Source organism: Pezoporus wallicus, unplaced genomic scaffold (assembly GCF_028554395.1).
Source record: "Pezoporus wallicus isolate ANWC-B61680 ecotype Strahan unplaced genomic scaffold, APGP_CSIRO_Pwel_v1 contig_13882, whole genome shotgun sequence".
Lineage (NCBI taxonomy): Eukaryota > Metazoa > Chordata > Aves > Psittaciformes > Psittacidae > Pezoporus > Pezoporus wallicus.
The window spans coordinates 84,140-110,487 of record NW_026642874.1 but is presented as its reverse complement, the minus strand read 5'-3'; the positions used below and the strand labels follow the sequence as shown (position 1 = coordinate 110,487).

At 53.9% G+C, this 26,348-nt stretch overlaps 1 protein-coding gene across 4 annotated transcripts; it reads right to left on the bottom strand.

The window, feature by feature from the left end:
• Window positions 1-120: 120 nt before the first annotated feature.
• Window positions 121-26,348, bottom strand: PLEKHM2 (pleckstrin homology and RUN domain containing M2). Of its 4 annotated transcripts, XM_057433016.1 has the most exons (21): window positions 26,217-26,348; window positions 15,007-15,113; window positions 14,764-14,873; window positions 14,428-14,541; window positions 13,906-14,005; window positions 13,292-13,379; window positions 12,635-12,821; window positions 10,552-10,611; window positions 7,853-8,087; window positions 5,782-6,543; window positions 5,451-5,520; window positions 5,280-5,370; window positions 4,905-4,969; window positions 4,105-4,193; window positions 3,412-3,544; window positions 3,138-3,328; window positions 2,778-2,843; window positions 2,197-2,356; window positions 1,795-1,974; window positions 1,594-1,710; window positions 121-1,243 (listed from the first exon to the last, which is right to left on the bottom strand). In XM_057433016.1, exons 1-21 carry the CDS (start codon window positions 26,274-26,276, stop codon window positions 1,106-1,108), a joined length of 3,123 nt encoding a protein of 1,040 aa, XP_057288999.1. In that variant the 5' UTR covers window positions 26,277-26,348; the 3' UTR covers window positions 121-1,105. The 4 variants fall into 4 exon arrangements, with proteins under 4 accessions (XP_057288999.1, XP_057289000.1, XP_057289001.1 ...); XM_057433017.1 differs by lacking the exon at window positions 10,552-10,611; XM_057433018.1 differs by lacking the exon at window positions 14,428-14,541.

The window sequence follows — 26,348 nt, the reverse complement described above, 5'->3', positions numbered from 1 at the left end:
CAGGGTTAACACCGATGGGGTGCACATCCTCATCTCTCTATCCTAAAACCACTGCTTCTCCCTGCCCCAAAGCGAAGCTGAGGACGGGAGGAGGAGGAAGAGCACCCCCTGGTGCTGGGGTCTGACTTACCAATGAGTATTTATTTGGGGAGGAGGTAAGGAAGCAGATGTATGTACATACACATTCAGTCACGTACGTTTCCTCCCCGAAAAGGCCCCATGAACATATATTACAGAAGGTCTCTGGATCATTATTATTATCATTTAAAAGCTGGGGCTGTGCCCCAAGGGCTCACTGTAGAGAGCAAGCAGCGATGGGTCCTCACTGGCCTCGGGTGCAGCGAGATGGCGACGTGGTTGGTGACAGCCTTGTGACAATGTCCCTTAGAACACCTGAAGAACATGGGACTCGCTCTCTTCTCTCCCCCAGCACACGGGGCCAGCATCCAAACCTCAAAGCGGCTTCTGAGATCGTCTAAAACCATGCTGGGAGGAGTTAAGGCTGATTTTTGGCCCTGGTCCTTCTTCCTTTAGCCTCAAACCTCATGGACGGGCTGGGGAGTGGTTTGGTGATGTCCGGAAGCCCGGCGCGGGGTGATCCAGGAGGTGAAGCGGTGCCGCACTCGGTGATTGCATTAGCCAGGAGAAAACATGCACGGCAGCGATGTGTGTTCCCCTCTCCGCCTCCATGCCCCATCCCTGTTCTAGAATGAACAAGTCCTCCGCTCCCTGCTGCGATGGGGGGATGCTCATCCCCAGCCCTCCCCTCTCCCACACTATTTGTGGGATATTATTCCATGAAAGGCAAACGATTTTGCCCCGTGGCCACTGGATGAGGAAGGTGGAGGCTGCATGGCTGGAGAGGGAAAGCGGCCGGGCTCAGCCTCACCTCCTGCATGGAGAAGTGTCTGGTTGCTCCCCAAAACGTGCCGGATGTCCCCAGCGTGGTGGGGACGGGATGCAGGGTCCACGCCTGCAGGCACGATCCTGGTGGGGAGCGAGCGATGGCAGGAGGGTTTGGGGAGCCGGTCGGCTGCGGGGCAGCTGGGGACAGACCCTGCTCTCCCAAAATGGGCCCCCGGCATCCGTCCTCCCCCGGGCAGGGTTAGCACCAGGGGTCCCGCTCCGCTCGCCCGCGGCAGAGGCTGTCGCTGCGCTGCCACGCGCTGTCGATGAGGCTCTGAGCGTCCTCGCACTTCTTCTTGATGGCAGCATCCAGAGTGGCTTTGTGCAGGAGGTCAACCTGAAACACACGTGTGGGGCAGTCAGGAGGGGAACGGACCCCAGCCCTTGGTGTCAAACCACCCCAAAACCAGATGGCAAAGTCGCTGTGTCATAAATACGGGTGACAGAGGGGGACAGGGCGGAACCAAGTCATTCCCCTCACTGGCTCTGGATGCTCATAGCCTGTCTTGCCACAGGATTTGGGTTCCAAATCCCACATCCCGTGGTTATACAGACGCTCTCTGGCTCTCCCGCCTTTGTGGGGAAGCTGGGTTCACCCCACATGAAAATTCCATCCCACCTTCCTCAGAGGGTCCTGTTGGCCCTTCCTCACCAGAGGAAGAGTGTGCCACAGCCTCACCCACTCACCTGGTAGATGTTCCTCCAAGCAGCGTTCAGTGCCGAGAGAAACCTCTCCAGTTCTGTAGTGCAACTAAAATAGAGGACCCAGGGGGGCAGGAACTGCTTGCTGTCCTGAGCAAACTCCTAAACACCAAGAGAGAAGCCAGGTGTTACCTCTGGGGTCCTCGCCCAGCCCTGGGACAGGCATTCCCAAAGCACCACACTCACCAGGATGCAGTACTCCTTGCCTGCCTCCGTGGAGACAGCGGTGATGTCCGTGAGCTCCACGGTGCCCAGGGAGCGGAAGAAGCTTGTCTGGCAGTCCTCATGGCACGTGAAAGCCTTCTCATCCGTCAGCACGAGGCAGCACGGGATGCACGGCGTGGGGGCAACACCCTGGGGGATCACCTGCACGGGGTGGGAAAAGGGGGGTTTGAATCTGGCATGAAGGAGATGTGTCTCCATAGGGTGCTTCCTGAGGAAAACCCTGCTGAGCAGGAAGAAAACTGCCTCCTCCATCCCTGCCAGACATCCCTGGGCAGCTCCACGTTGACAGAGCTGTGCCCCACAGGGGCTCCGGGCGATGGAGGGTGTTGATGCACCCACCCTTGGGGCCTGTCCCCGGCTCACCCCTTTGGAGACAGCCTGGCAGAAGTACTGCATCCAGTCGGCCATGTCCTCCTCGTTGTCGGCGCTCAGCTCCAGGGAGGGCCGGTCCGTCAGGATCACCTGGAAGGAGTGGGGCCGGTCGGTGGTGTTGGAGCGCCGGCATCCCCCGCACTGCTCACCGCTGGGAGAGAGGGGGGAGGATGGAGATCAGCGCCGGGGCAGCCTCAAAGCAGCCTCCGCCTGCCCTCCCGGCGCTGCGCGGCGCCTGCTCCCCACAGGAGACAGTCCCTGAGGATGCTCCAAGGACGGCCTTGGTCTCTGCACCTTGCGTAGAGCTGGAGGTGAGAGCAGTGGAGGGCTCCATCAGACATTCAGAGGCCAATTCCCCATCAAAGGGTGTGCTAAACCCAGGGGGAAATGAGCCTATCTCCAACTGCTTGTACCGGAGCCTGAGCAAACAGGCATCTGCACCCGGCCAGGAGCAAGCAGGGAGTGCTGCAGCATGGTCTGGATCGTGATGTGCCCCCAAACACCTCTCTGAACACCCCAAGGAGCTCCTGATCCCCACTGGGTCTGGCTGCTACATCCTGCCAGCTGCTTACCCCATGTTGATGGAGAGCAGAGGGGTGACGTCCGTGCGGTCCGGGTACTGGTACAAGATCCCATTGCTGCCAGTTGGGAAGATGAAAGAGATGGGAACTGGAGTCAGCTCAGCTCTGGCAACTGCACAAACTCCCTCTGCCTCTGGTCCCGCTGCCACTTCTGCCCTGCCCTCCACCCATGCAGCCCCATGGGGTTGCATTCCTGCTGCTGGACAGCCACAACTGGTGGTTTCATCCTCCCAGCCGACAAGATGGGTCCTTGCCATCACCCGAAGAGCTCCTGGGCAGCAAACTGGTCCCAGCACCTTCTCCAATGAGCCCTGGCTGACCGCAGTCCTGACCCACAGCCCTGGCACCAACCTGAGCACCACGAAGCAGGTCTTCCACTGCTCCTTGCCCAGGTAGGAGGTCCCTGCCTTGTAGTGTAGGATGCCATCCTTGGTGACCGCGTTTTCAGTGGAGGCGTAGCTGTTGCTGGCAGGTCCCAGCGCCTCGTCCATGGGGTCTTCCCAGTGGACAAGGCCATAGAAACGCACAACCACGTTGCAGGCCTGCAGGAATCAGGAGAAGTCAATGGGAGGGAACCTCCTGTGGGAATCTCCTGTGTAGTGATGGCTGCAAGGCCTGAACTCACCTCGCACTTGGACTCCTGGGCCACAAACTTTGCAAGTGCCAGTTTCTCCATGGTGGCATCAGTGAGGATACTGGGGTACGGCGGCTCCCGGCACCCTTTGATCATGGCTGACTTCAAGGAGAGCAGGAAGAATCTGAGAGGGAGAGAGAGATCTCTGATGAGGCCAGGGCAGAGGATTCATCTCCCTCACAAGCTTTGATGCCACAGGCACTTCCCTTCAATGTGAGCCTCTGGTTTTCCAGACCAAAGGATCCCAAAATCAACCTGTGGACCAAGGGTGCAAAGTCCAGGAAGGAGATGGGTGAGAGTGGGAGATGGGACACTCATCCCAACACAGATCTAGGCCCTGAAGAGATCACCTCCCTGAGCTGACAACATGCAGACAGACCTGGGGACATGCCCTGAAACTCAAGACCTCATCCCTACTCATCCAAAGGGGCACAAAGAACACACAGTCTGCATGGCCCAGAGCCCCAAGGCTGTCAGCCTGAGGCACAGGCTGACTGCTGTGTACATCCTTATCCATGCTCAAGGCATTCCCAGTTGCCTGCAGGGTTTAACCGGTGGCATCAAACCAAACCCCAAATGCCCCCAATGGCAGCACTTTGTTGTTGAAGGGCTGTCACCAGTCTCCTGCATGCCCCAAGTCACCCAGGAGCAAGCACCACAGCTCACCGCCCGGCCCCTGCTTACTCGGTGAGAGCCACGTCCGCGGTGTCAAGCAGGAACTGCTTCCTCCGGTTGGTGCACACCAGAGTCACCGTCTGCTGATCCAGCCCAACCTGTGCCACATAGGATGGGTTCAGGAAGCCAGGAGGGAGATGAGCAGCAACAAAGCAGGGCCGAACCTGGCTTCTGGCCCCACAGGAGAAGGGCAGCAGTTGCTCTGCTGCCCATGTGAAGATACGAGCACCCGCAGAGGTGGGATTTAAGAACCATGAAATGGGTTGGGTTGGAAGGGACCTTAAAGTTCATCCAGCTCCAACCCCTGCCATGGACAGGGACCCCTTCCACTAGAGCAGCTTGCTCCAAGCCCCTGTGTCCAACCTGGCCTTGAACACTGCCAGGGATGGGGCAGCCACAGCTTCTCTGGGCACCCTGTGCCAGTGCCTCAGCACCCTCACAGGGAAGAGCTTCTGCCTTATCTCCATCTTAAATCTCCCGTTTCAGTTTGAACCCATCACCCCTTGTCCTATCGCTCCAGTCCCTGATGAAGAGCCCCTCTCCAGCATCCTTGTAGCCTCCTTCAGACACTGGAAGCTGCTCTGAGTTCTCCACGCAGCTTCTCTTCTCCAGGCTGAACAGCCCCAATGTTCTCAGCCCGGAGGAGGATCACTTCCAATCTCAAAGATTCATTGGTCAAAACAGTCCCCACGGACAAAGCACCCTCAAAACCACCCCACTGCGATGCTCCCGACACCCCTGTGGATGGAGGGGTGAGGACTGACCCCACCACCCCACCTCCTGCTCCTCTCCCTGGGGGCTGCACTCACCGAGATGTAGTCCAGCTCATTGTAGGAAACAGCCTCCTCCACCATGTACGGCTTCTCTGCAGCCCCTGGCACAGACACAAAGAGCCACATGAACTGGGGCAGAGGAGCCCAGCACTGCCTGGATCCGGGCTGTGGCTCAGCAGCAGTGATGGACCCACAAACCAAGCTGTGTCCCAGGCAGCACGGAGCTGTGGGCCACATGTCCCAGGGCTGCTCGGGGGACAAGTCAACCTGAGCTCCCTACTGTGCCACTGCGCCGGTGGACACGAGGGAACTGGCAGGAGCTGGCAGTGAAGGTACTGAGCTATGGTACCCTCATTTACGGGCAAGCCTCCCTCCCTGCAGCCGCGCAGAGGCTGTCAGGATGGGATCTACCTTTCCGGATCAGGTACACGTAGCAATCCGTCAGCAGGACGTAGATCAGCTGCAGGTTCCCCTCCATGTGCCCAGTGCTCATCCGGATCATCTGTGTGGAGGGAAAAGAGCTCTCAGTGGATGCAGGCACAGAGCTGGTCCCTTGGGGGAGATCACTGGTGGCCGCCTTACCCTGAACAACTGCTCCTCATTCTCCCGAAAGACATGGATCATCAGCAGGAGGAGATGGTTGTTGTCCACTCTGAGTAGAGAGACGGGAGAGGATGGACATAGTCATGGCATGGGATGAGTCCAGGAAGGACAATCCCCTTCCTCACTGAACTTGTCCTTGATTTGGGAACCTTTACCCCCTAGGACCTTTCCCTCCTGACCCCTTGTGCCTCCTCTTCCTCCCGGAAAAGGATAGGCTTTGCCCCCCAAACCAAAGACAAAGGGAAAAGTGACAGCCTGAGCTCAAGATTGGTTGGAAGATGCTCTCCCTGCTGAGCAAACCCAGCCTCACCTGAACTCGGAGGGATGGGTCAGCTCTGAGGGGCTGCCCTGTCCTTCCTCCACACCAGAGTCCTCAGCGCTGCTTGGGGAAGGGCTGGGCTGCTCCTTCTTGGGCTCACAGAGAACCTGGGGCTTGGTGGTGCCTGTCTGGCCAGTTTGGGGCTCATCACTCGCCCCTCCAGACTCCTCTATTGCCCCAACTGCTTCTCCTTCTCCGCTTTCTTCTTCAGGAGCCTCAGGGCTACCAGAAACATGTGGCGGTTGGCCAGGCCCTGGAGCGTCATGGTGGCCACCACCTGGTGCAGCAGCGTTTGGACTCTCGATGGTAAAGCGGTAGAAGTCCATGGGGGCTGAAATCCCCTCACTAAAGTCGCCAGAGGACGATCCATCCGGGGTCTCCCCTGGCGTGCCAGTCCGAAAGGACTGCCCGGGGGGCTCGAGGGGCACGCTCCAGGCACCGCCGGGGTCCAGCTGCCCGTTGAGCCTGTCCATCACCTTGCTCAGCGGCTGCCCCACGCTCTCCATGGACGTGTCCTTCATCTCGGGGATGCGCAGTGCCAGCTGGCTGAGGGCAGAGCGCTCAGCACCCTCCTCCTGCCCGCCGGGGCTGGGCTCAGCGCCGGGGCCGTCACCTCTCTGAGGGTCCTCTCTGTCGCTCAGCCCGTTGACGCCGCTGTCACCGCTGGCCTCGGGTGCTGTGGGCGCTGGGGTGTTCACGGGCTCCTCGTGCTTTGCTTTCTTCTTCTTGCCTGTTTTCTTCTTCTTGGCCAACCTGGTGGTGAGAGACAACGAGAGATGTTCATCATCTGTGCCTGCTTAGGCTTTTGTGGCGTAGAGAGGGATCCCTTCCATGGAACCATAGGATCAACTAGGTTGGAAAAGACCTTTAAGAACATCAAGTCCAACTGTTGTCCCACCACTAACCCATGGCACTGAGGGCCTCAGCTACACGGTGTTTGAATGCTTGCAGGGACGGTGGCTCCAGCCCTGCCCTGGGCAGCCTGTTCCAATGCCTGAGCACCCTTTGGGGAAGGAATTGTTCCTCAGCTCCAGTCTAAAGGTCTTTCCCAGCAACCTTCCTTTGCAACTTTCCCTATTGCAGAGAACACTGCAGCCACACAGAGCCCTGTGTCCATGCCAGCCACCACAAGAAAAGCAGGTTATGGACACTGTTTCCTACCCATCCAAAAAGAACAGAGGCTCCAGCTGCCAGATGCAGCATCTGGGGCTTCTTTTGACTGTGAAGGGGATCACAAATGGACGTGGAGCTAAAGTGAGGTGAGAGAAATCCCTGTCTGAGAGCAAGATGCTCTCAGAGCATCTCGGGAGGTTTCAAGAGGACATGGGAATGCTGTGTCCCTGCCTGCCAGAAGAGGGAGATGCAGGCTGAAGGGAACGGCACTCCGAGATTCCAGCTGTGGAAGTGTTCAGGCCTGCCATGGCCACCAAAACTGCTGTCAGGCCACTCTTGGTGAGTGCAGTGCTCTCCTTCTGGTGTGTCTGTGCCATAACCCAGCTCCTCTCAGGAAGAACAGGGTGTGAGAACAAAGCACAGGCCTGCTGGGCCGGTTCTGGGGTGCCCCCGTCCTGGGCTGTGAGCAGATGGAGCGTTGAGCTCTGTCTGGGTTAAAGGCTCCAAGGGTCCCCTGGGGACCTCCTCTGGAAGAGTCAAACACAGGATGCAGGAGGCATCTCCCTCAACAGGTTTAGCCACAGCTCATGGACAAACAAGAGGAAGGATGGGAGAGAAGATCCAAGACCTGGAGTTGCTGCAAACCTGCCGCCAGCTGGAGAAAACCACAACTAAAAGCCCCTGGCTTCCTCTGAGCTCTCTGATAGTGTCAGGCAAAGGTGTTTATGTTGACCCAGCCTGTAGCTCTACAGACCCAAGGGACCAGCTCTGTTGACACCTACAGGGCATCAGTTGGTGTCTAGAGGTATAAAACCACCTTTTCAGGATTGTATAAAGGCTACCCCACAGATGCTGTCTCCATTGGGCTACAAGGGGTAGCACATCATCAACCTGTGGTGACAGATGACACTCAGAGCCACGTCTCCAGGCCAGGCAGCTCTGTCCCCACCTGATGACCTCCAGCTCCGTGCAGCTCTCAGACTGGTCCGTCCCTTCAGGGGTGGCTTCTGCCTTCTCCCGGGAAGCCGTGTGCACCGGTGTGGTCTCAGTGGAGGACGTCACGTCCGACTTCTCCTCATTGAAGGGGTTGTGGCGCTGCGTTGGGCTCTTCACAGAGCCTTTGCTGCCGTTCGCCTCCGAGGCAGTGGAGCGCGGGCAGCTCAGCGTGTCTGTGAGGTCTCCATCTGCAAAGACAGGAAGGGAAGAGCTGGATGAACATCAGCTCAGGCACCAGATCAAGTCAAATCAAGCAAAGCGGTGCGCTGGGGGCTTGGGGCGTTATAAGGTCACCACACTGCTGGCAGTGACACCACCCCAGGTACCCGCAGAGCATCGTCACACCCGCTTAGTTCAGAGATTGCTGCAGGCAGCAGGCTGCTCGTGAGGAAGGACAGAGGCCAGCGTGCCACCAGCATCACTCTGTGCTTTGCACCCACTGCAATTTAGACAACACAGACATTAAGCTGGGATTTAGACATTTAGCTGGAAATAACAGCTTGGTCCCCAGGAGCCAGCACCTGGATTAAGAAGTAGCATCCTTGGGAAGGAACTGGAGGGGTCTTGGGGCCATGGTGCTCCTTAGTAAGATGCCAGCGAGCCAACGAAGCTGCTGCCCCACACTGCTGCTTCTCCTCTGCAATGGGGTCTTAGGAAGATGCTCACTCAGTAAAAGGGCAGAAATGAAGCCACCCCATAGAGCAGTGATCCTTACAGAGCTGCCTGCTTGCATGAGACATACACAAGCTGGAAGTGTGCTGGAGGGCAGGACACAGCATTCACCAAGGTCTGAGGACAGCAGGCTGCACAGACAGGTCATAGCACAACCAGCTTTACCCATGTTAGTCTTCAGAGGGAAAAGGAGCAGTGGAGAAGGGCTGCAGGAGTCATGCTCAGAGTTATCCATCCACAAACTCATGGTTAAGGGAAGGTTATCCATGCCCTTCTCTTCCCCAGCACTCTTCATATCCAAAGCCAGTAGAAACCTCCTGCTAGGCAGGGAGAGCCTGTCTAAAGGAAACCACAGCCCTATGGACTGGTTTGGGGTGCAGGGTTTGAGTAGGAAAATGAAACCTCTTCTAAACAGCTGATAAAGGCAGTTGTGTGATGGCTGATTTCGAAACACTGCTTTGCTCCTGCTGAAATGCCTGCCCTGAACATGGGGGGGTTGAAACTCCATCAGGGGATGTAAATCCCATGGTAAACGGGAAATAAACCATTTAGAAGCTATTTCAGCCCCAGGCTTCAACCCTGCATCACCACAATGAATGTCACTTGTTGGTTCTGTTGAAACAAAACAATCTTTGATCAAAATACAGAATTTTACCCCAAAATGTGTTGAAAACAGGGATCTGCTCCAATTTTCTTAACCTTCTTAACCTAATTCTTCTAGCTCTGTGTACAAAGAGCAAGGAATGCATCAGGACGCTGACCTGGCAGGGGTTATAATGGAAGCTTTGCTACAGCCAAGGGTTGCTCGGCTCACCCATTCCAGACCTGTGGTGGCTCACACTGGCACCACCTTGCAACCAGGACCTGCACAGGGAAGCTCACACAAAAGCCAGAGGGATTTGCCCCCGGCATCCATTGGCTTCTCCCAGCCTGCAACCAACACTCACAGTTAAGCTGTTTGCTGGGTGTTGGGTTTGGGAACGTGGTTTGTACCCTCTACATGGACACTCAGGTTTCAGGGACACATTAAACCATCTCCATGTGGTAAGAAAGAAGATGAGAAGGAGCGTGTTAAGAGCCCAAGAGCAATCCACATGGAATTCAGGCAGACTTTCCCCAAATAATGAGGTGGTACCAGCCAAGTCAATTTGGACCCAAGGCTCCATCCAACTTTGAGCTGCAAAGGACAGAGCATGGGTGTATTTCCTCCAGGGGTAAAGCAGAGAAATCTCCTACTCTTGTGGTATGTAAAGGTTATGCACAGGGAGTGCATGTGGAGGAAGGAGAACAAGTTCCTCTAAAATGGGCACATGCTCTTGTGCATAAAGGCCAGACATAGTTAACAAATTGGGTTTAAAAGTGGTAAAATAAAAAGCATAGAGACCCAAACTGAGCAGAGCCGTGTGCTGGATGTTGTGGCTTCAAAAGCTGTTTTGACACAGCACAGCAGGGTGCAAGGGAAAAAAAACCTCCCAAACCAATCCCTGCAAAAGGCCCCCAGTTAAAGAAAGCAGAATTAATTCAGCTGCTTTCCAGGGCTTTCAGGAAATCAACGATTGGATCAGCTTTTCCATCAGCACCCTGTGTGCTTTATCCCAAAGAGGAGATCTACAGGAAGGTCAGCTGGCATGTCACGCTCATTTTGGGCAGTGATTTTGAAGCTCTTCTTTTGTAACCTGGTCTAGAAGACACAGAGGCATCATCAGAGGCAGGAAAACATCCCTCTGCTCCAGGATACACACCAGGTGAGCGTGCCTGCATGCACCACGAGCTGGGGAAAGCTTTGCACGTGGCCTCACAGATGAGACACACAACCTCCCACCTTGGGGGATCTTTTCTGCTCCTTTCTGCCTCTACTGAATTCCATCAAGATGCAGTGGTTGCTTGTTAAAGAACTGAACTGGGAAGCATGCAGCAAGCTTCAGGTGGCAGCAATGCAGAGAGAAAACCAAAAGGTTGTAACAGATGAGTATGTCCCACCTTCCCAGTCTCTGCTGGGCATGGTCTGCATTGCTGGAAAGACATCTCCAAAATCATAATCTACAAAAATGAGGGATAAAACTCAGGATTAGAAATGCGAGCAGTGGGGAGGGAGAAGGGACAGGGGAGAGTGTGAGGGGGATCTGGGGAGGGAGATGGGAAAGGAGAGAAACAAAACAATTTTCCACTGCTATCTGAAACTCCTGAGAAAATAGTTAGGGAACATGGATGCAAATGGAAACCAGCTGCACCACTGGTTGTTCCTGTGGGATGTCTGTGTTATGGGAGCTACCAGTGAGGTATGAAGGAAAGCTAAAACAGAAACACGGTCATGTCATGGCTGGGATCCCTTCTGGGAAGCAATTTAGTCAATCTGTGCCTCAGTTTTCCCTCTTCACACCTACCTCCCATGGATACTGTGATGTTTGACTCATTAACGCTTGCGAAGTGTGATTAAAGGGAAAAACTTGTCCACTGATCCTAAAATCCCCAACTCCACCTACACTCACAGGGTAGGGAGATGCTCCTGTTGAAATGATGAGCAGTGAAACAGTTACTGAAGTTCAGCTCCTTCAAGCAGGAGGAACAGTGGCACTGCCTGGGCTCAGGCACCTCCACTGTCCTGGTCCTTCCACAGGGGATGGCATTTCTGCATCACCACTGAACCTTTCTATGCACAGGGAAACTGAGACGCAGATCACAGCCGCTGCCCAGGCGCACGGGATAGCTTATGATGATGCCAAATCCAAAACCTAGCTCCAAAATCTCTTGGATCTCTACTCCAAACCCCTCTTCTCATGAGCATTAAGCTTCCATCCACCACAGTGGCCAGAGAGCATGGCCTATCCCAAGTGACACCCCTTGCCCAGTCAATAGGAACAGGCAGGAGACTTGCTGGCACCAAGACATGTTCTGCTGAGGGAGGAACAGGAACACAAGCCCAGGGCACGCTGCAAGAACTAAAACTGCTGCTTATGTCAAACCCCTGGGGACAGAGAAGCTTCTTCCTGAGACTTTCATTGCAAGGCTCCTCTTGCTGTCTCCACCTGGGATCCTGGAGGTTTGGCATAAGCAAGTCCTGGGAAGCAAAGCCTTCCACACTTACAGCACAAGTGCAGATATCATAGGTGAGCCCAAACCAGGGCTGCGCTTCAAAGTCCTTTGCTAAAGGATGCTAACACCCACCCCACCCTGCTCCTTCCCAGCAACTTTAATGTCTGCTGTTTCTATCTTACACATTAAAGGCAGCTGGGGGACCCTTGTCTGAGAGGGAACCCATTCGTACATGGACTCAGTCCTGAATCCACTGCACCCCGTTCACAGCACTCATCACCCCATCTATTCCTTCCAGAATCACCTGATCTCGCTTTATCCAGACTGACATCAAAAAGGAAACAGGGGTAATGTATTTTGGAGCTGCTCCTTCATGGGAACATGCTTCATGCAGGGCAAGAGCTCCCTGCTCCAGCCTGAAGCAGGTTAAGGGCACAGGCACAAAGTACGTCCAACATCCATGAAGAACATCCAGCCCCCTCTGATAGGGATGAAGGGATGAGTAGGACAACTTATCACGCTGCTCAAGTTAAGATGCATAGAGGGAAAACCAGCACCCCTGAGCCCACTGGCTGCCTTTTCCTCAGACTGCAGACATGGAGAAAAGTCCCTGCAAACTATTCCCCACCACCTCCATCGTATGTGGGTCTCTGGACTGCAAAACAGGCAGTTAAAAAAGGTCCTCTGCAGCTCTGTGTGCCTGCTCTGAACTGGAAGGCACATTCAGATAGGGGCTTGGCTTTCACTCCTCCATGGGCAATTTTCTCCAGGTCTTGCTAAAAGAGCCGCAGGATGGAGAGGTGGCCTGAGGTGACTAGCAGGGAACGTCCTCCTCTCCCAGCCTGAGGCAAAGGGGCTGTCCACGGTCTAAGTCCCAGCACCTCCCAAGGCAAGGCAGGAGACACTCACAGCCTAACTTCTGGGTCTCTTGCTTTGGTCTTTTCCAGCCCATCATTTGCTGCCTCATCCACTCTGACAGTTCAGCCAAAGGGGATGTGGGAGCACATCTCATCTCCAAACAACCACTGACCTTCACTGGATGGAGCAATGGCACTGTCATCCCATTCCAGGTTGGTGGAGGTGACTGAGTTGAAGGAGTTAAGGGACAGGCTGTCTGAGCCATGCATGGAGCTGGGCAGACGGTCCTCAAAGTCTAGCAGGTACTGAGGCTTGTAGTAATCTGGCATGTATGGGGCTAGATCCAGGTAAGGAGCATCCTGCAGAGAGGAGAGCACAGGGTGAGTGAGGCTCTGAGTCACCACACAGTTATTAGCACTTGAAATGATCGAACTGTCCTTGAACGTCCTCTGAGTGCCCATTTCTGCCTTTCAAAGGAAACCCAGAGGGGACACCGAGGGTTTGCCAGTGGCTTTGTGTTCACCTGGAGGGACCCCAGCATTTCGTGCCACACTTGCAGAACTCAGCTCCTCTACCCCCACCACGCTGCCCTGCAGCTGCCTTGTTCCTCTCCTGCACTGTGCAGAGCAATAGGGATAAATCCCACTGCTGGATCCCCAAAGACCCCAGCCTAAAGCCTTGTCTAAAAGTGGCACCTTCACGTTCTCAGCTGAAGGCCAACAAGAAGGTACAACCTGGAGCAAGCAGTGGGACCTGTTACATCCAGGCCTCCCCCCCCCTGGCCCCCATACCTGCTCCCAGAGCCAAGACAAACAGGTAAAACACTCACCAGATCCAAGTCAAAGCGGATGAACTCCAGCCCGGACACCAGTGTTAAGAACAAGGTCAGATGATCATGACTGCAAACCAGGGCGTTCCTGCAGCATGGATTGAACAAAAGAGCTTTAGAGATGTGAGAAAGAGAAGAAACAGCTACAAGTGCCCTTCTGTTTTCTTGGTGGTGTGTCTCTGAGCTGCCCTATAAAGTGCCCTGGAGCTGTGACCCTGCTGTCTGCCTCCTAAGAGCAGTGCCAAAGCTTAAAGGCAGATGTGTGCAGCTCGGAGCAGTCACACACTCACTGTGTGCTGTCCTCAGCCAGGCTGCAGGCAGATTTCCAGGTGTCCGCCAGAGCTGGGTCCCAAGAGCTCAGCAGCTCCTTGGAAAACATGGAAGAATATAAACAGTACATCTGGGACGGGGAGTAAAAGCAGTCACTAGAAGAGATGCTTGAAGGCTCTGTTATGGCACAGAGTGCTCGCAACTGGGACCTTTAAATTAATCATGCAAAACCCACAAAGGAAAAATCAGACCCTGATCAACTGCTTGCTCCCCACTGAAAAATTAGGGCTGGCTTCTGAGAAGGGATGCCCACCAATGCCCAGACAAGGAGCAGGGATACTCACTTGACATAGTACTTGTGCAGCAGGCTTAGGTTCTCCTGGAACAGCCTCAAATAGCTCTCCAAGGAGTTCTCATTGAGGGCTAAGTACAGCCATGCCCGGCCTGAAAACAAAGCAGCAGAGAGATTCATTTGTGGAGAAATACCTGAGAAGTGAAGCAAGCCCAGAAATAACCATGAATCAGTTAAAACATGTCAGATCATCCATTCACATTGGTATCATTCCAGGGAAGCAACTGACCACTGGGGAAATCTGGGGGAAAAATGCCAGTGGGAAGTGAAGGGGCAGATTTGTGATTTGGAGTGGGAATGGGAATAAGAGCCTGTGTGGTAGCTGGTTGAGAAGCAGACACACAATTGTGTGTCTCTAGTGAGATGGGAGCCCTGTGGGCATCTCCAGGGATCAGGAGACAGGAGAGATGAGGAAAGAATCACTCTAAATCAGCACAGGAGCAGTCTGAGACATTACACACATTCTGGTGCAGAGAGAGGTGATGGGGGAGTCTGTGCTCAGCTCCGCTCTCACCAGTACGGGCTTGGGAGACGAAGGGTGTTGGGATAATCAGGCAGAGAGGAGGTCTCTGGGCACCGTCCTGTGTCAAAAGCAGCCTCGATGGTCCCAAACATCCACTACAGACAACTTGCAGCAGGGGAGAAGCAGCATCAGGCACCTGATCCTGAGGCACGGTGCATATGGTTAAGGCAGGCCTCCCACCTCCTTGGCCCTGAGCTGCCTGCTGCCTCCCTCACTCTGCTGCAGCCCCAGCCCTCGACCACATCAGCACAACCTGCCTGGGCCTCCTGTCAGATGTGCCCAGACTTGTTTGCCCTCTGAGCAGGGGCAGTGTCTGTGAGCACTTACTGCGCCCCAGGTTGGTGGCCACGTGCTGAAGCACCTCTATCTGTTTGATGGCTTCTCGGCGGGTGAAGTGAACAACCAGCACCCAGTAGCCTGATGAAAGATCTTGCAGGCTGGAAGAAGAAAGAAACCCAGAGGAAGGTTAAGGAAGGGCTTTGTTACCTCCGTCCCAGTGACTGCCCAGATGGCTTCCCCAAACTGAGGCTACACACTGGGTGAAAAGCACGCCAGCAGCTCCACACTTACCCATAGAGCAGAGCATGGTCCAGATGTTCACAGAGACGCTGCAGGACCTTGTCATGGTTCCTGATGGCCGGTGTCTCATCTTCACAGGCAGCAAAGTAGCTCTGCAGCTGCAAAAGGAAGAGATGAGACAGCTGAAACACCCTTCTACAGCCCCCTGAGGAGGCAGATGGACATGCCAATGCACTCACAGGCAGTATTAACTAGCTTTCTTTAATCCCTCAGCTCACTAAACCTTGATGCAGGTTACTTACAGGGTGTAGCATTGGGTTTAAGAGTACCCTAAAGGCAGTAACTCATAGGGAGAGCCTCACCCATAAAGACTCATCCACATTTCAGAGACAAGCCAGCTGTGGCTGTGACTGCACGACCAACTTCCCTGTGTGCTGGGCAGGCTCAGAACCTGCTGTGCTGCACAACTTGCTCCTTTACAGCCAATGCTGCAGTGGGGGTCTGGTGGTCCTTCTGCAGTGGTGCAGCCATCACAAAGCAGTTCAGAACAGAAATAACCCAGACCTCTGAGCAATGTTTTTGGCTCTGCATAGACAAGTCCCCTCCTCAGTCTCGGGGCCTTGCCATGGGAAAAACCTGGCTAGGGAGAGACGCTGCTTCCAGGTAAAAAAGATGCTCCAAGTCCAGCAGCTAAATCTGTGTGAAATCTCAGCATCCTGAGAAGACACAGAGGTTTGCTTGCTGCAGGTGGCCCGAGGGAGCACCACGATGCTGGGTACTGATGCCAGGCAGCTGAGAGCTGTCCCAGACTTTCAAACACAGGCTGGTAGGAATTGCCTGGCCACACAGCATGGGGACTCAGAGGGTGCAGAAGGCACTGGATACAGACAGAGCCACGTGCTGCTGCAAAAGCTGCTAGAAATCCCCTTACCCCCAAATCCTATATCCCTTTCCCAGCTGACCCACCGGCCTCCGCCTGCCCCTACAGCTTACAGATCTATTTAGGTCCCCGTCTCACACATAACTTGGCATTCAGGCGGGGAGATTACTCACGAGGGATGTAATCTCAGCTCTATACACTACCTTTATTTGTCTGGCTGGTGACAAGCTGAAACACAACAACAGCCACAAGTACAGTGTTTTAGTGACCTGATAATTCTTTGCCAAACTTCCCTGGTTTCATGGTAGATTGAAAAAACAAGAACTTTGCTGGTTGAGTCTGATTTGTCCCCAGAAAACTGCTTTCTCCTCTTCAGTTATTACTAGAGGCAGAGAAGCTGCTTTAGAAACACCATCCAGTCTCCATATAAAAGTTATCCAGGGGACACAGAACACCCCATGGCCCCTGGAAAACTGTTCCCAACAACACTCTTGAAAACAGGAATAGATCTAACTCCAACACCCTCCCTGCTTGAAGGGTGAATCCCTCTAGAGCTCTGAGCTACGATGGGAGAGCCAGGCGTGTTCCTGCATGGAGCTGGTCCCAGCCCTTACGTGGGAAAGAACTGCTGAGCCCGAAGAATCATGGCCAAATTCCCACATCCCATCGCACAGCGCACATGAACCTGTCCCGTCCCAACTAATCCAGAAGGTAAATCCCCTGTGGAAGGAAACAGGCAGCAGTGTTTCAGTTGCAGAGCCACTGGGTGCTCTGGTGATGCACAGATATTCTCTCAACACCCAGGTGAGACCCGAAGCATTGCAGCCCAGCAGCTCTTACCCCTTCCTGGGAGGGGACTGTTCCAGAGGATTTACACTATTAACAGGCAGCCCAGACACAGACAGGGAGGAGAATGCCCTAAAATCCCACTATTCAAGATCTATTTCAGGAGCTACCTGGAACCTGTGTTTTAAACTGTAGCAAGGACAGCAGAGGAAGAAACTAAGTCATGATTCAGAGCTGTATCCCTCAAGTGACGGACAGATTAAACTCCAGGGGATGCTCTCCCTGGAGCTCACTAAAATATCCCATTTGGGGGGAAACTGAGGCAGGAAGCAAAGCCCCTGCTATACAGGCAGGATTTGAAGGCAGCAATACCTGGCTTGTCCCAGCCAGGCTGTTGCCTCTGCAGAGAGCTTGGGCACCCCTGGAGAAGGGTTCCTGTCCTGGGTGTTTCTGCAGGCTCTGTGCTGGTTTGAGGACAGCAAGGAGGAAACAGAACTAAACCAGGCCCTCCACTAGCTTACACTAAACCCAAGCAGACCCTCAGCACACAGCTTGGCGAGGGCATCCTGGAGGAACTTGAAGCCTGTCTGTGCCGCTGACTAGAGGAATTCCCCGTGACAGAGACACTCCGAGCCTGAGCAGCAAAAGAGATGAGCAAATAGAAACATTTCCTCTTTTTCCTTTCCTTCCTTCCTTCCCCACAAATAACCTACATCTTTGTCACAGTCCTTCCACCAGGCAGTTCACAGCTCCCAACCCTCTTCATTGCTACACAGACCGACCTGCTCCCCTCATCGGAGGATGCAAACCATTAGCAAGTGCTGGTTGTCTCATCTCAACATCTCCAAGCACTGAGATGTAACCAGGAATTCCTATAACCCAGATTTGCCTTCCCTTGAAAAGCTGAATCTTCTCCCATGAAGGGATCTAGGGTTTGAAGGGCTCAATCTGTGTTATATTAAGGCTTGCTGTCGCTTTTAGCTGCTCTGCTGGCAGCACGCAGCCTCCTGCTCCACACAAACCAGCCACCCCTGCACTGCCCCCTCTTCCTGGGGACGCTGTTGGAAAACCCAGCCCCATAGCGATGTGCACAGCAAACCTACCCCAAAAGACTCAAGTCTGTCCCTCTGCAACGTCAGGAGGCAGAGGACGAGCTGGTGTGACTGTGCGTTGCTCAATCATGGGATCAAACCAGCCCTGTGCACATGGGACCCTGCAAGGGGGAACCGCACTCAGCAGTTTCAGATCTGGATCTGGGCACTCCAAGTCATGGCATTTTAGGAGTTGTCAGTCACAGGGATGTGCACCGAGGGCTCGTCCTATCCATAGGCACTAAGTTGTGCTGCCACATTCCTATATGGTGCTGTGTCGAGAGACTGCTGTTTCCAGCATCCCATCATCCAACAGCTTACAGTCCAGCAAAGGATATGCACGGCTTGCAACAGCCCTAAAATGAGTTTGGCCAGACAAATCCCTGCCAAGGCACCACGTGTCCAGGGAGGAAACAACAGAAGAAGCCTCAGGGTCTCCTGGGTTGAGTCATCCTTACAGCAAGGGTGGGGAGAGGCTGAGAATTGCCAAAGTTGATGGGGAGGCATTTTTGGTTTGGGAAGAAGGATGAAGAGGAAAGGTGAAGTGAAACAGGTGTCCCACTTGGGGAACAAAATCCAGTTGCATCATTTCCCAGAACAGGCCTGGAGCTGGCCTGCTCCCAGATCCACCTAGCTGGAAGTTTGTAGGAACTATGAACATGAGCATCTTGGTGGATCCTGACTGTGCAGCACAGGCAGGAGCCATGTGGCACTGCCCTGACAAAAAGGCATTTCCATGCAGCATTTAATTCCCTAAATCACTATAAACCACAAATGAACAATCTGAAACAAACCTCTCCCCAATTACAGCAGATGGACCTGTTTGGGAGGTGGTGACCAAACGTTATGAAGCATCCACAAAGCAGCTCCCTGCCATGCCTGGGCAGCGAGCCAGGCTGGAACCAGGGAGAATAAGGATGGAGCCAAGGAACCAGGTTAAAAACATGACCCAAACGTGACACTGGTCACTGCTGGGTTGTCCTGAGAGATGCTTTTTCCCTCCTCTCCTCTGCACTCCAAATGCAGAGGGAAGGGTTGAAGGCTGGCTCAGACACGGACTCATCTGGGGCATGGTGAATGCCTCGAGCCCTGTCCCAGGGCTATTTATAGGCATTCCTGTGGCCAAAATAAGCGCTGTTGGCGTGCAGGAGGCATCTGACACCGAGAGCACGCTGCAGCCGGCTGGGTCCCTGCACCGTGGGACAAACCCACTTGGGTGACCTGGTTACGAAAGCCCAAACACTTGAGGCAGGTGAATTAACCACTCCTGAGAGGGAAGCAGAGCAGAGGGTGTTTGTCCAAAGGGAACAGAGCTGGTTTGCAGGGGGGGAGCACGGGGCTTGCGCTCCTTCCATCCCACCTTGCTCCCATTGAGGAGAAGGTGAATTTAATTGCTGTTTATCCATCACGAGCTGACTTTGTGCAATGACCACCACACCCTGTGCTGGCAGGCACCAGAAAGGATCATTCCTTGCCCAATTTTAGAACCTCCTAATCGCACCGGTTCTCAGAGCGTGAAGCTCTCCAGGCCCATTCACAGAGCTCCTGTGTTGCAAGGGCTGCCAACAAACACGCTGTGACGTCCGTTCCCCGAATCCAATCATTCTCATGGTGCTCCTTTGAAATCATTCCAGGGTTTCTAAAACCTTATCGAAATATAGAGCCTCCTTACCCTGATCACGGCTGGCCACAACCCAACCAAATCTCCATCTCCACTCCATAAATCCAGCCTGCAGATGTTTCACTGGCAGTTTTCTGACACCAACTCCATCTCCCTTGTTCTGCTTGTCCCTGACAGGACAGACACAGCAAAAGAAAAGTAACCCCCCCACCCCCTGCACTCCTTTATGTCCCCAAGCACTGCGCTTGCTGCAGGGGGAAGGTGAGGGGTGCTCTGAAACCCACTGCACATGGGCTGCTGAGGGGGTTTCCTCAGCTGCAGGAATGCAAAACAAAAGCAGCCACCACAGAGCAGCAAGTGGGCAGCCAAAACTTAACAGAAGCCTTTTCTCTGCCTCAGTTCCTGTTCTCTCACCATCTTCCCCAGCAGCTGAAAGACACCTCCTCCAAGCTACCAGGTAGGGGTTTTCTTTGAGGGCAGTATTTCAGGAGCCATCCAGGCAGGCAGCTGGAGATGCAAACAAGACCCAAACCCCAAAGCCTGCTCCCAGGACCTCATTCTTCCACCAACTGGACAAGGATGGTGGCATGTTACCTACCACACTGCACACACGGAATGCTCTGCAAGAGCAAGCCCATATGGTTTCCTGCGAAGGCAGCCTGCAAAGTTAACACAGTGATTAAGAACGCGCTGATTAAGAACCAGCGCTGGGCTCTCAGTCTGGGGCCGCACCCTCAGGAGCAAGCCTGGATCTCCAGGAAGCACCAAAAAAGGTGGTGGGTGACTGACCTTGTCCCAAGCAAGTGATGGTAGCTCAACCCCAAGGGAAGTGGCAATAGGAAGGGATAGGACAGACACATAAAGGTATGAGAGAAAGCACTCTCATACCTGCTCAGGGGAGTACAACCATACAATGACAAGTGCATAAAGAGACTGAACTACTCTGCTTGGAAACCTTCTGGTCTTCCCTAAAAGCAGGCTGAATTTTGAGGCAGGGATGTTACTCTCTCTTGCACACTTGCAGAACACAAACCCTAAAGCTTCAGTTTTGCAGCCTGCATACACGATCTGACTCAACATTTCTTACAACAAGCTTCCAAATCAGCGCGGGTCTCAGTGCCCAGTGTCCATCCCGGACTCAGGACATCTCACCTGGATCTTGTGGCTTTCCCAATGAAATACATCATCACACTCAGAGTGTCAGCACATTGAAGGCACCACAAGTGATGCTGGAGCAGCCTGGAGAGAAACAGAGTGTGCTCTTAATGTGCACAGACAGGAGCCTGAAAGAGGTGAAGCTGAAACCCACAGCAAAGATGCTCCGTGGCTGGAGACACAGAGCTCTGAAGAGTTTGCAATCCAGCGCCAGGAAGGCTGTCACCTCATGGGACACGTACACTCGTCATCTCCCACAGCCCCAAGGCTTTTCCAGGGCTTTCCTTCATTGCTTCTAAGCAGCAAACCTTGCAGCAGGCTGGACCCATGCATGGCTCAGCAAAGGATAGGATCTTTTCCAGGGGTGACACTTGCTTCCAAGTCACAGGGAGCATCCTGTTCCTCTTGCTTGTGCCCTGCAAGTCCTTGTAAAGGTGCTGCTCTCCAGAGAGCTGCTGTTTACTCACACCCTGGGCACTTGCTGCTATAAATCTCTCCCCATCATCCAAGTCCTCTGCAGTTATTTCAGTTACTCCTCTTGGACCAGGTTATCAGCAGTAGGGAAAGCTGAAATCACTCAACAGCAGTTGTGCAATCAGAGGCAGAGAGGCTCAGAGGCATTGCTTCAGCTCCTTGTATAAACTCCCTACCAAAACTGAGCCTCCTAAACCAACTGCTCTCCAGTGAAAGGCTTTGTGTTAGTGGTAAAACAAGTGGGATGTTTTCTCCCCAAAAGGCTATCATAGCCTTGTCCACCAACAGAAACAGAGCTCATTCTGAGAAATGCCTCCCCTGGGTATGACACAAGCATCACTTTAGGTACCTGCAGAATCTAATCCCCTTGCAGGCATGGGTGATGAGCCTCCTATCATCACCAGACCTGTCCCAGGATGAGGCAACAGGAATTTCCAAAGACAGAAACTTTGAGATCCTCAAGCAACTCAGGGAATACACAGCTGTGCTCTCAGCAGAACCACAGCAAGCAGCTTCATTCCCTCACCAGATAGTGGCAAAGCTCTTAGAGGACCACCAAAACACACAGTGTAGGAGCTGCAAGCGTTCACAGGCTTCTTAAAGCACCTGAGAGATCCTTGTGTCTTCATGGCTGACTTCTGAGCTGTGTGAGGTGGCTGCTGGCTTCAGGCACAGGTTTCTGGCAGCTGGCAAACCTGGTCCATGTGGTGAAAGGGCATGGCAGGACTTCTGAAGTTAATCCCTGCTATGTGCTCCCCCCAGCAACAACGGATGTGGCGTGGAGCAAGCACAAACGAGGGGAAACACCCTGGGCAGAGATAAACCCCCTGCAGTCCCAGAGCCAGCGAGGTGTCCCTCAGTGGGAAGCAGGAGACAAGTCACTGCTTGGCTATTTTCACATCTCCAGAACTGCCACCTCTGTGTCATGGCAGCTGGGCTGGATAAATCCACCCAGCCAGAGGTGAGCACATTCCCTGTGAGACTTGAGGAGGGATGCTCCATTCCAGTGCTACCTGCTCCTCTCCAGGACATGGGGGCACTAAACCATCCCCAAATCTATCCTCCCTCACCACACAGGAGAAGCAGAGATGTTGCACAGGTGTCGCTCAGGCAGCAGGGCAGACTGCAAAGGCATTTCAATGGTACAAATCTGAGCCGGAGACAGGCAGAGAAGGCACAGCATTAATTCACTGAGAGGGAAGTGGAAACCTTCCCTAAGTCATGCACAAACGCAGCAGAGCCAGGGCTTTTGGCAAGAAGTCCTGCAACATCAGCAAAAACCATGGCTCCACCTAATTGGCATGCACCAGGGATGAGCTGCTCTAGGGTTCATGGGAATGTGTGTCCTTCAAAGCCAGTAGGAAAGCCTGAAAAACAGAGGAGAGCCCCAGAATCCTGGATTCTGATCTCCTCTGGTCTTATATTGAGCTCCTGAGTAGCCAACAATAAGCACTGTTTGAGGAAGTCGCATTTTCCCTACCTAATCACAGGCAGGACAGCAGTAAACCTCTCTAGAATACAAAACATTGACACTACCAGCTTTAGCATGGACCAAGTCACCTGTGATAGGTTCTAGCTATCGGGAGATGGTTGGCCAGGGATGGGTATGAAGCTGTTGGCATTTCTCACATGCTTATCAATCAAGGTAAGAGTTCAGCTGGGAGGCACTAGGAGGCAGTTCTCACCCCACTGCTGCCACACAGTAGCATCTCCTAGAAGAAAACAAGCACTTGAGTGAACAAGGGAGAGGATGCACAGAAAGGGGTGAATCCACAATGAGTCATAACTTGTCCATCTCCAGCCTTCTGCCTCAATAAAGCCCTAATCCTTTAAAAACCTTAAGGGTTAGGCACCAATTTGCTCAGTAACTTGTGGTGGAGCACAGCCCAGGGCAGGAACCAGCGTGAGGGAGCACTGGACGGGAAAGGGGAAAAGAAGCAGTCATAAGCAAAAGGAATGAGCCCGCAGCACCACTGTCCATGTGGGCAGAAAGCAAAACCCTCTGAATTAACTTACATCTGCCAGAGAGGACAAGCTCTGGATGGGAAATCAACACCATGCTCACAGTGCCCTTGGATGCATGTTGGAATTGATGCAGGGACCCCCCTCACCAGTGATAGTGTTTCCTGACCTCTCCTGAAACCAAAAGCAGAAGCCTCTGACAGGTCTCCAGCTGGAGGGGCAAATTTTGTCCAATTGGATGTTTTGCCTCTCTCTTTGCAGAGCCCCGATCTCAAACCTCTGCTCTCACACCTCTACAGTCAGCAGCACCCTTACCACTGATCTCTGAGGTACAGGTGAAGTACAGGAACGGTCCAGATCTTGGGTACCACAGACACCCCCCTCTGGTTTGTAACTTCCCTCTCCAAGCAGGTTTGTGACCCCACCTTTTCTAGCTGGGTTCCATCCCTCAGCTATTTCTAGGAAGATAAGAGAGAAACAGTCCTGGTTACTGAGGCTCGAGGGGTTCACTTGGAATGAAAGCACTTTTGCTGCTGTTGATTCAGACAGAACTCACCCAGTGCTTGTGCTCTGAGCCCACTCCTGAATTCAGAGGCGCTCTGTGGAAACTGAAGCTGCACCCAGGTAAAGCCACAGCTCTATGGCACAGACCCTGCTGCTCACTGCCTTCCCTGTCTGAGGCAGAGGGAAGATGACCAGTGTCTGGATGGCTTTCCCTGGGCCACTCACTCAAATGAGGCATTTTTTCTGTGGCTGCTACTCAAAGCTTGACACCATAACCAGGAACCTCAGCCTTCACTGCGGGTTTGTCCCAGTTTAACCAGTCTCAAGGTGGGGTTTAGTCCTGGCTGACTTCTGAAGTAACATCTAAGTTGTAGCCCACAGGCTGAGAGTCCACAAACTCCTCTGAGTCTGAAACTGAGGAGAGAAAACCCTATTATCATCCAGCCAAAAAGTGGTGTGGAGAGGCGTGCCCATCACCACAAACACACCCAAACCCTCCGCTGCACCACTCCAACCTGTAACAGTGGTGAAAGTAAGGAGTGAGCAACCTACACAGCGAGGAAGCTTCTGAAATGAGAGCAGAGATACTCTGAAACCTCCTCCATGCCCCATGGTGCAATCCCAGCCACAAGGAGTTACTCAAGAGGGACCCAGAGGTACAGAGAGGAGGATGAATGAGAACAGGATTTTCCCAGCACGTGTGTGTACCTGCTCCTCTCACCTACTGCCTTACTGTTCCCAATGACATGCAATGAATAGAGAAACACCAGGGTCTTGGGGGCTGAGCCTAGAGGCAAGTGCTGTGGAAAATCAGTGGCTCCAGAGCTGAAGAGAGGCAATGTCCCTGAGGAAGAACTGCATCCTGGGGTAAAACCAGGGATGTGCCAGCACTGGACTTTCACCATGTGCTTGAGCTCCACTGGGATGGCGTAAGGAAGTCCATCAGCATGAAGCTTCACAGAGGTTCCTTCATTTCCCTGAGCTTCCTTGCTCTGAAGAAGAAAGCCAAAGAGGTAGGACTGGAAAAGCCCCAGATCCCTCTTCCCCACTGGACCAAGGTAGGAGGTGGCAGGGATCGAGGCAGAGGAGTGCTGGCAGAGCTAGTTGTGGAGTCCTGTTCAAGTACAGTAATCATTAAAATAACACGCTGCTTCTACAGCATTTCCAACAGGGATCCTCCAAGGATTTTCTGAATGGAAGGAAGTGATGTGCAACGAATCCTATATGCTTGTAGTATGTTTTTATACAGATGGGGAAACTGAGGCAGTAGCTCTGCAGAGCACTGTAACAGAGCTTGGAGCAGGCTAAACATCCACTCACTTCCAGGTAGATGAAAGAGTATCCTGGGCTTCCAGAGGACAGAAAGGTGAGAGAGCAGAAGGCAGAGTCACCCATGGAAGAAAAGAAGGCAGCTGGGAGAGGTTTGCACATGGCACATCCATCCTGCACCCCAGAGGCGATGTCAGGCCACCCTTTCATAACAGTGCTGGGAATCCACTGGTGATGGTCTTCATAAAGACAAATTTTCATGGATGAAACCTGTGTCAGGACACGCTGCAGACCACAGGAAAACTCCTATTCCATAAGGCGGTGGAAACCCAACAAGTGCACAAATGTCAGCGAGTCCAGAGAAACTTCCCTGCTCCAAAAACTTGGGATGAAAACAAACAAGACCCCCCCCCCTTTACCTCCTCCAGCGGAGCTTGAATCCCTTCTCCAGGAATGCTGGAGCTCACACACGGACCAGGCAGGACACGTGCTCCAACCCAGACCTTTCAGCGTGCCCCTACAACTCACTCCTGCAACCACCCAAAGAGACTGCAGCGTCCTGGGCCCCTCCGTGCATGCAGACACTTCCCACCAAAGGGATGGGCTTCACGAAACCCTCTCACCAGCAGCAGATGCCGAGGGGCAAGGAGGAATGTGGAGCAAGTAGCACAGGGTACGATGGGGTATGACAGAACACATCTTCAGAGCCCTTGTTTTGAGGGCGCAGCCCAACCCATGGGTATGACCCGCACATCCCCTGTGTCCATGGGGAAAAGATTCCAGGTCCTGCTCCTCCAAGGCACATCTATGACTGGAGGGAGCACCCCTTGGAAGAGGGTTTCAGGCTGGACTCGTCCAGATCCCCCCCAATGAACAGGCAAAGGGAGTGCAGCGGCATCCCCACAGCCCTGGCCACAGGAGAAAGAAACCCATTGACAAGGGGGAACCCCAGGATATCCCAACCAACAGAGACTGAGGCTCCCAGGGGCGACCCTGGCAGTGTCCCTCAGGAAGCACCCCCTCCCAGGGGCTGACCCCACATTTTGGGGTGCTCCATGGCACAGCACTGAATCATAGAATAGTTAGGGTTGGAAAGGACCTTAAGCTCACCCACTTCCACCCCTCGTGCCATGCGCAGGGACACCTCACACTAAACCATGGCACCCAAGGCCTCGTCCAACCTCCATCCCTGAAGCTTTCCCCAGCCTCTAGCAGGGGTGTTCTTGACCCCACGCTCCCATCCCGAAGCATCCCCCAGTGCGTTGGGGTGTCCCCAGCCCCCTACCTTTGGGGTCTGGGGGGGGTCCCAAGGTCCTCACCTTCAGCCCCACATAGCCGGGTGTCCCCAGCCCCACAACGCCACCAGAGGAGAGTCCCCAGCGCCCATAGAGAGGAGACCAAGGGATGTCCCCAGCCCCACACCCATAGCAAAGGCGGGGGGGGGGCAGCCCCACGGCCTCCCCTCGGAGCCGGGGAAAGGCTCCTCCATGGCCCCGCAGCCCCCCCCCCCGCCGCTCACCTTCTTGACGGAGAGGGAGATGTTCTCCAGGATGCGATCCTTCACCTCAGCCGGCTCCATGGCGGGGCCGCCCGCCCGCCTCCTCGCCCGGCCGGCGGAGGCCGAATGCCGCCCTCCGCGCCGGGCCCTTTC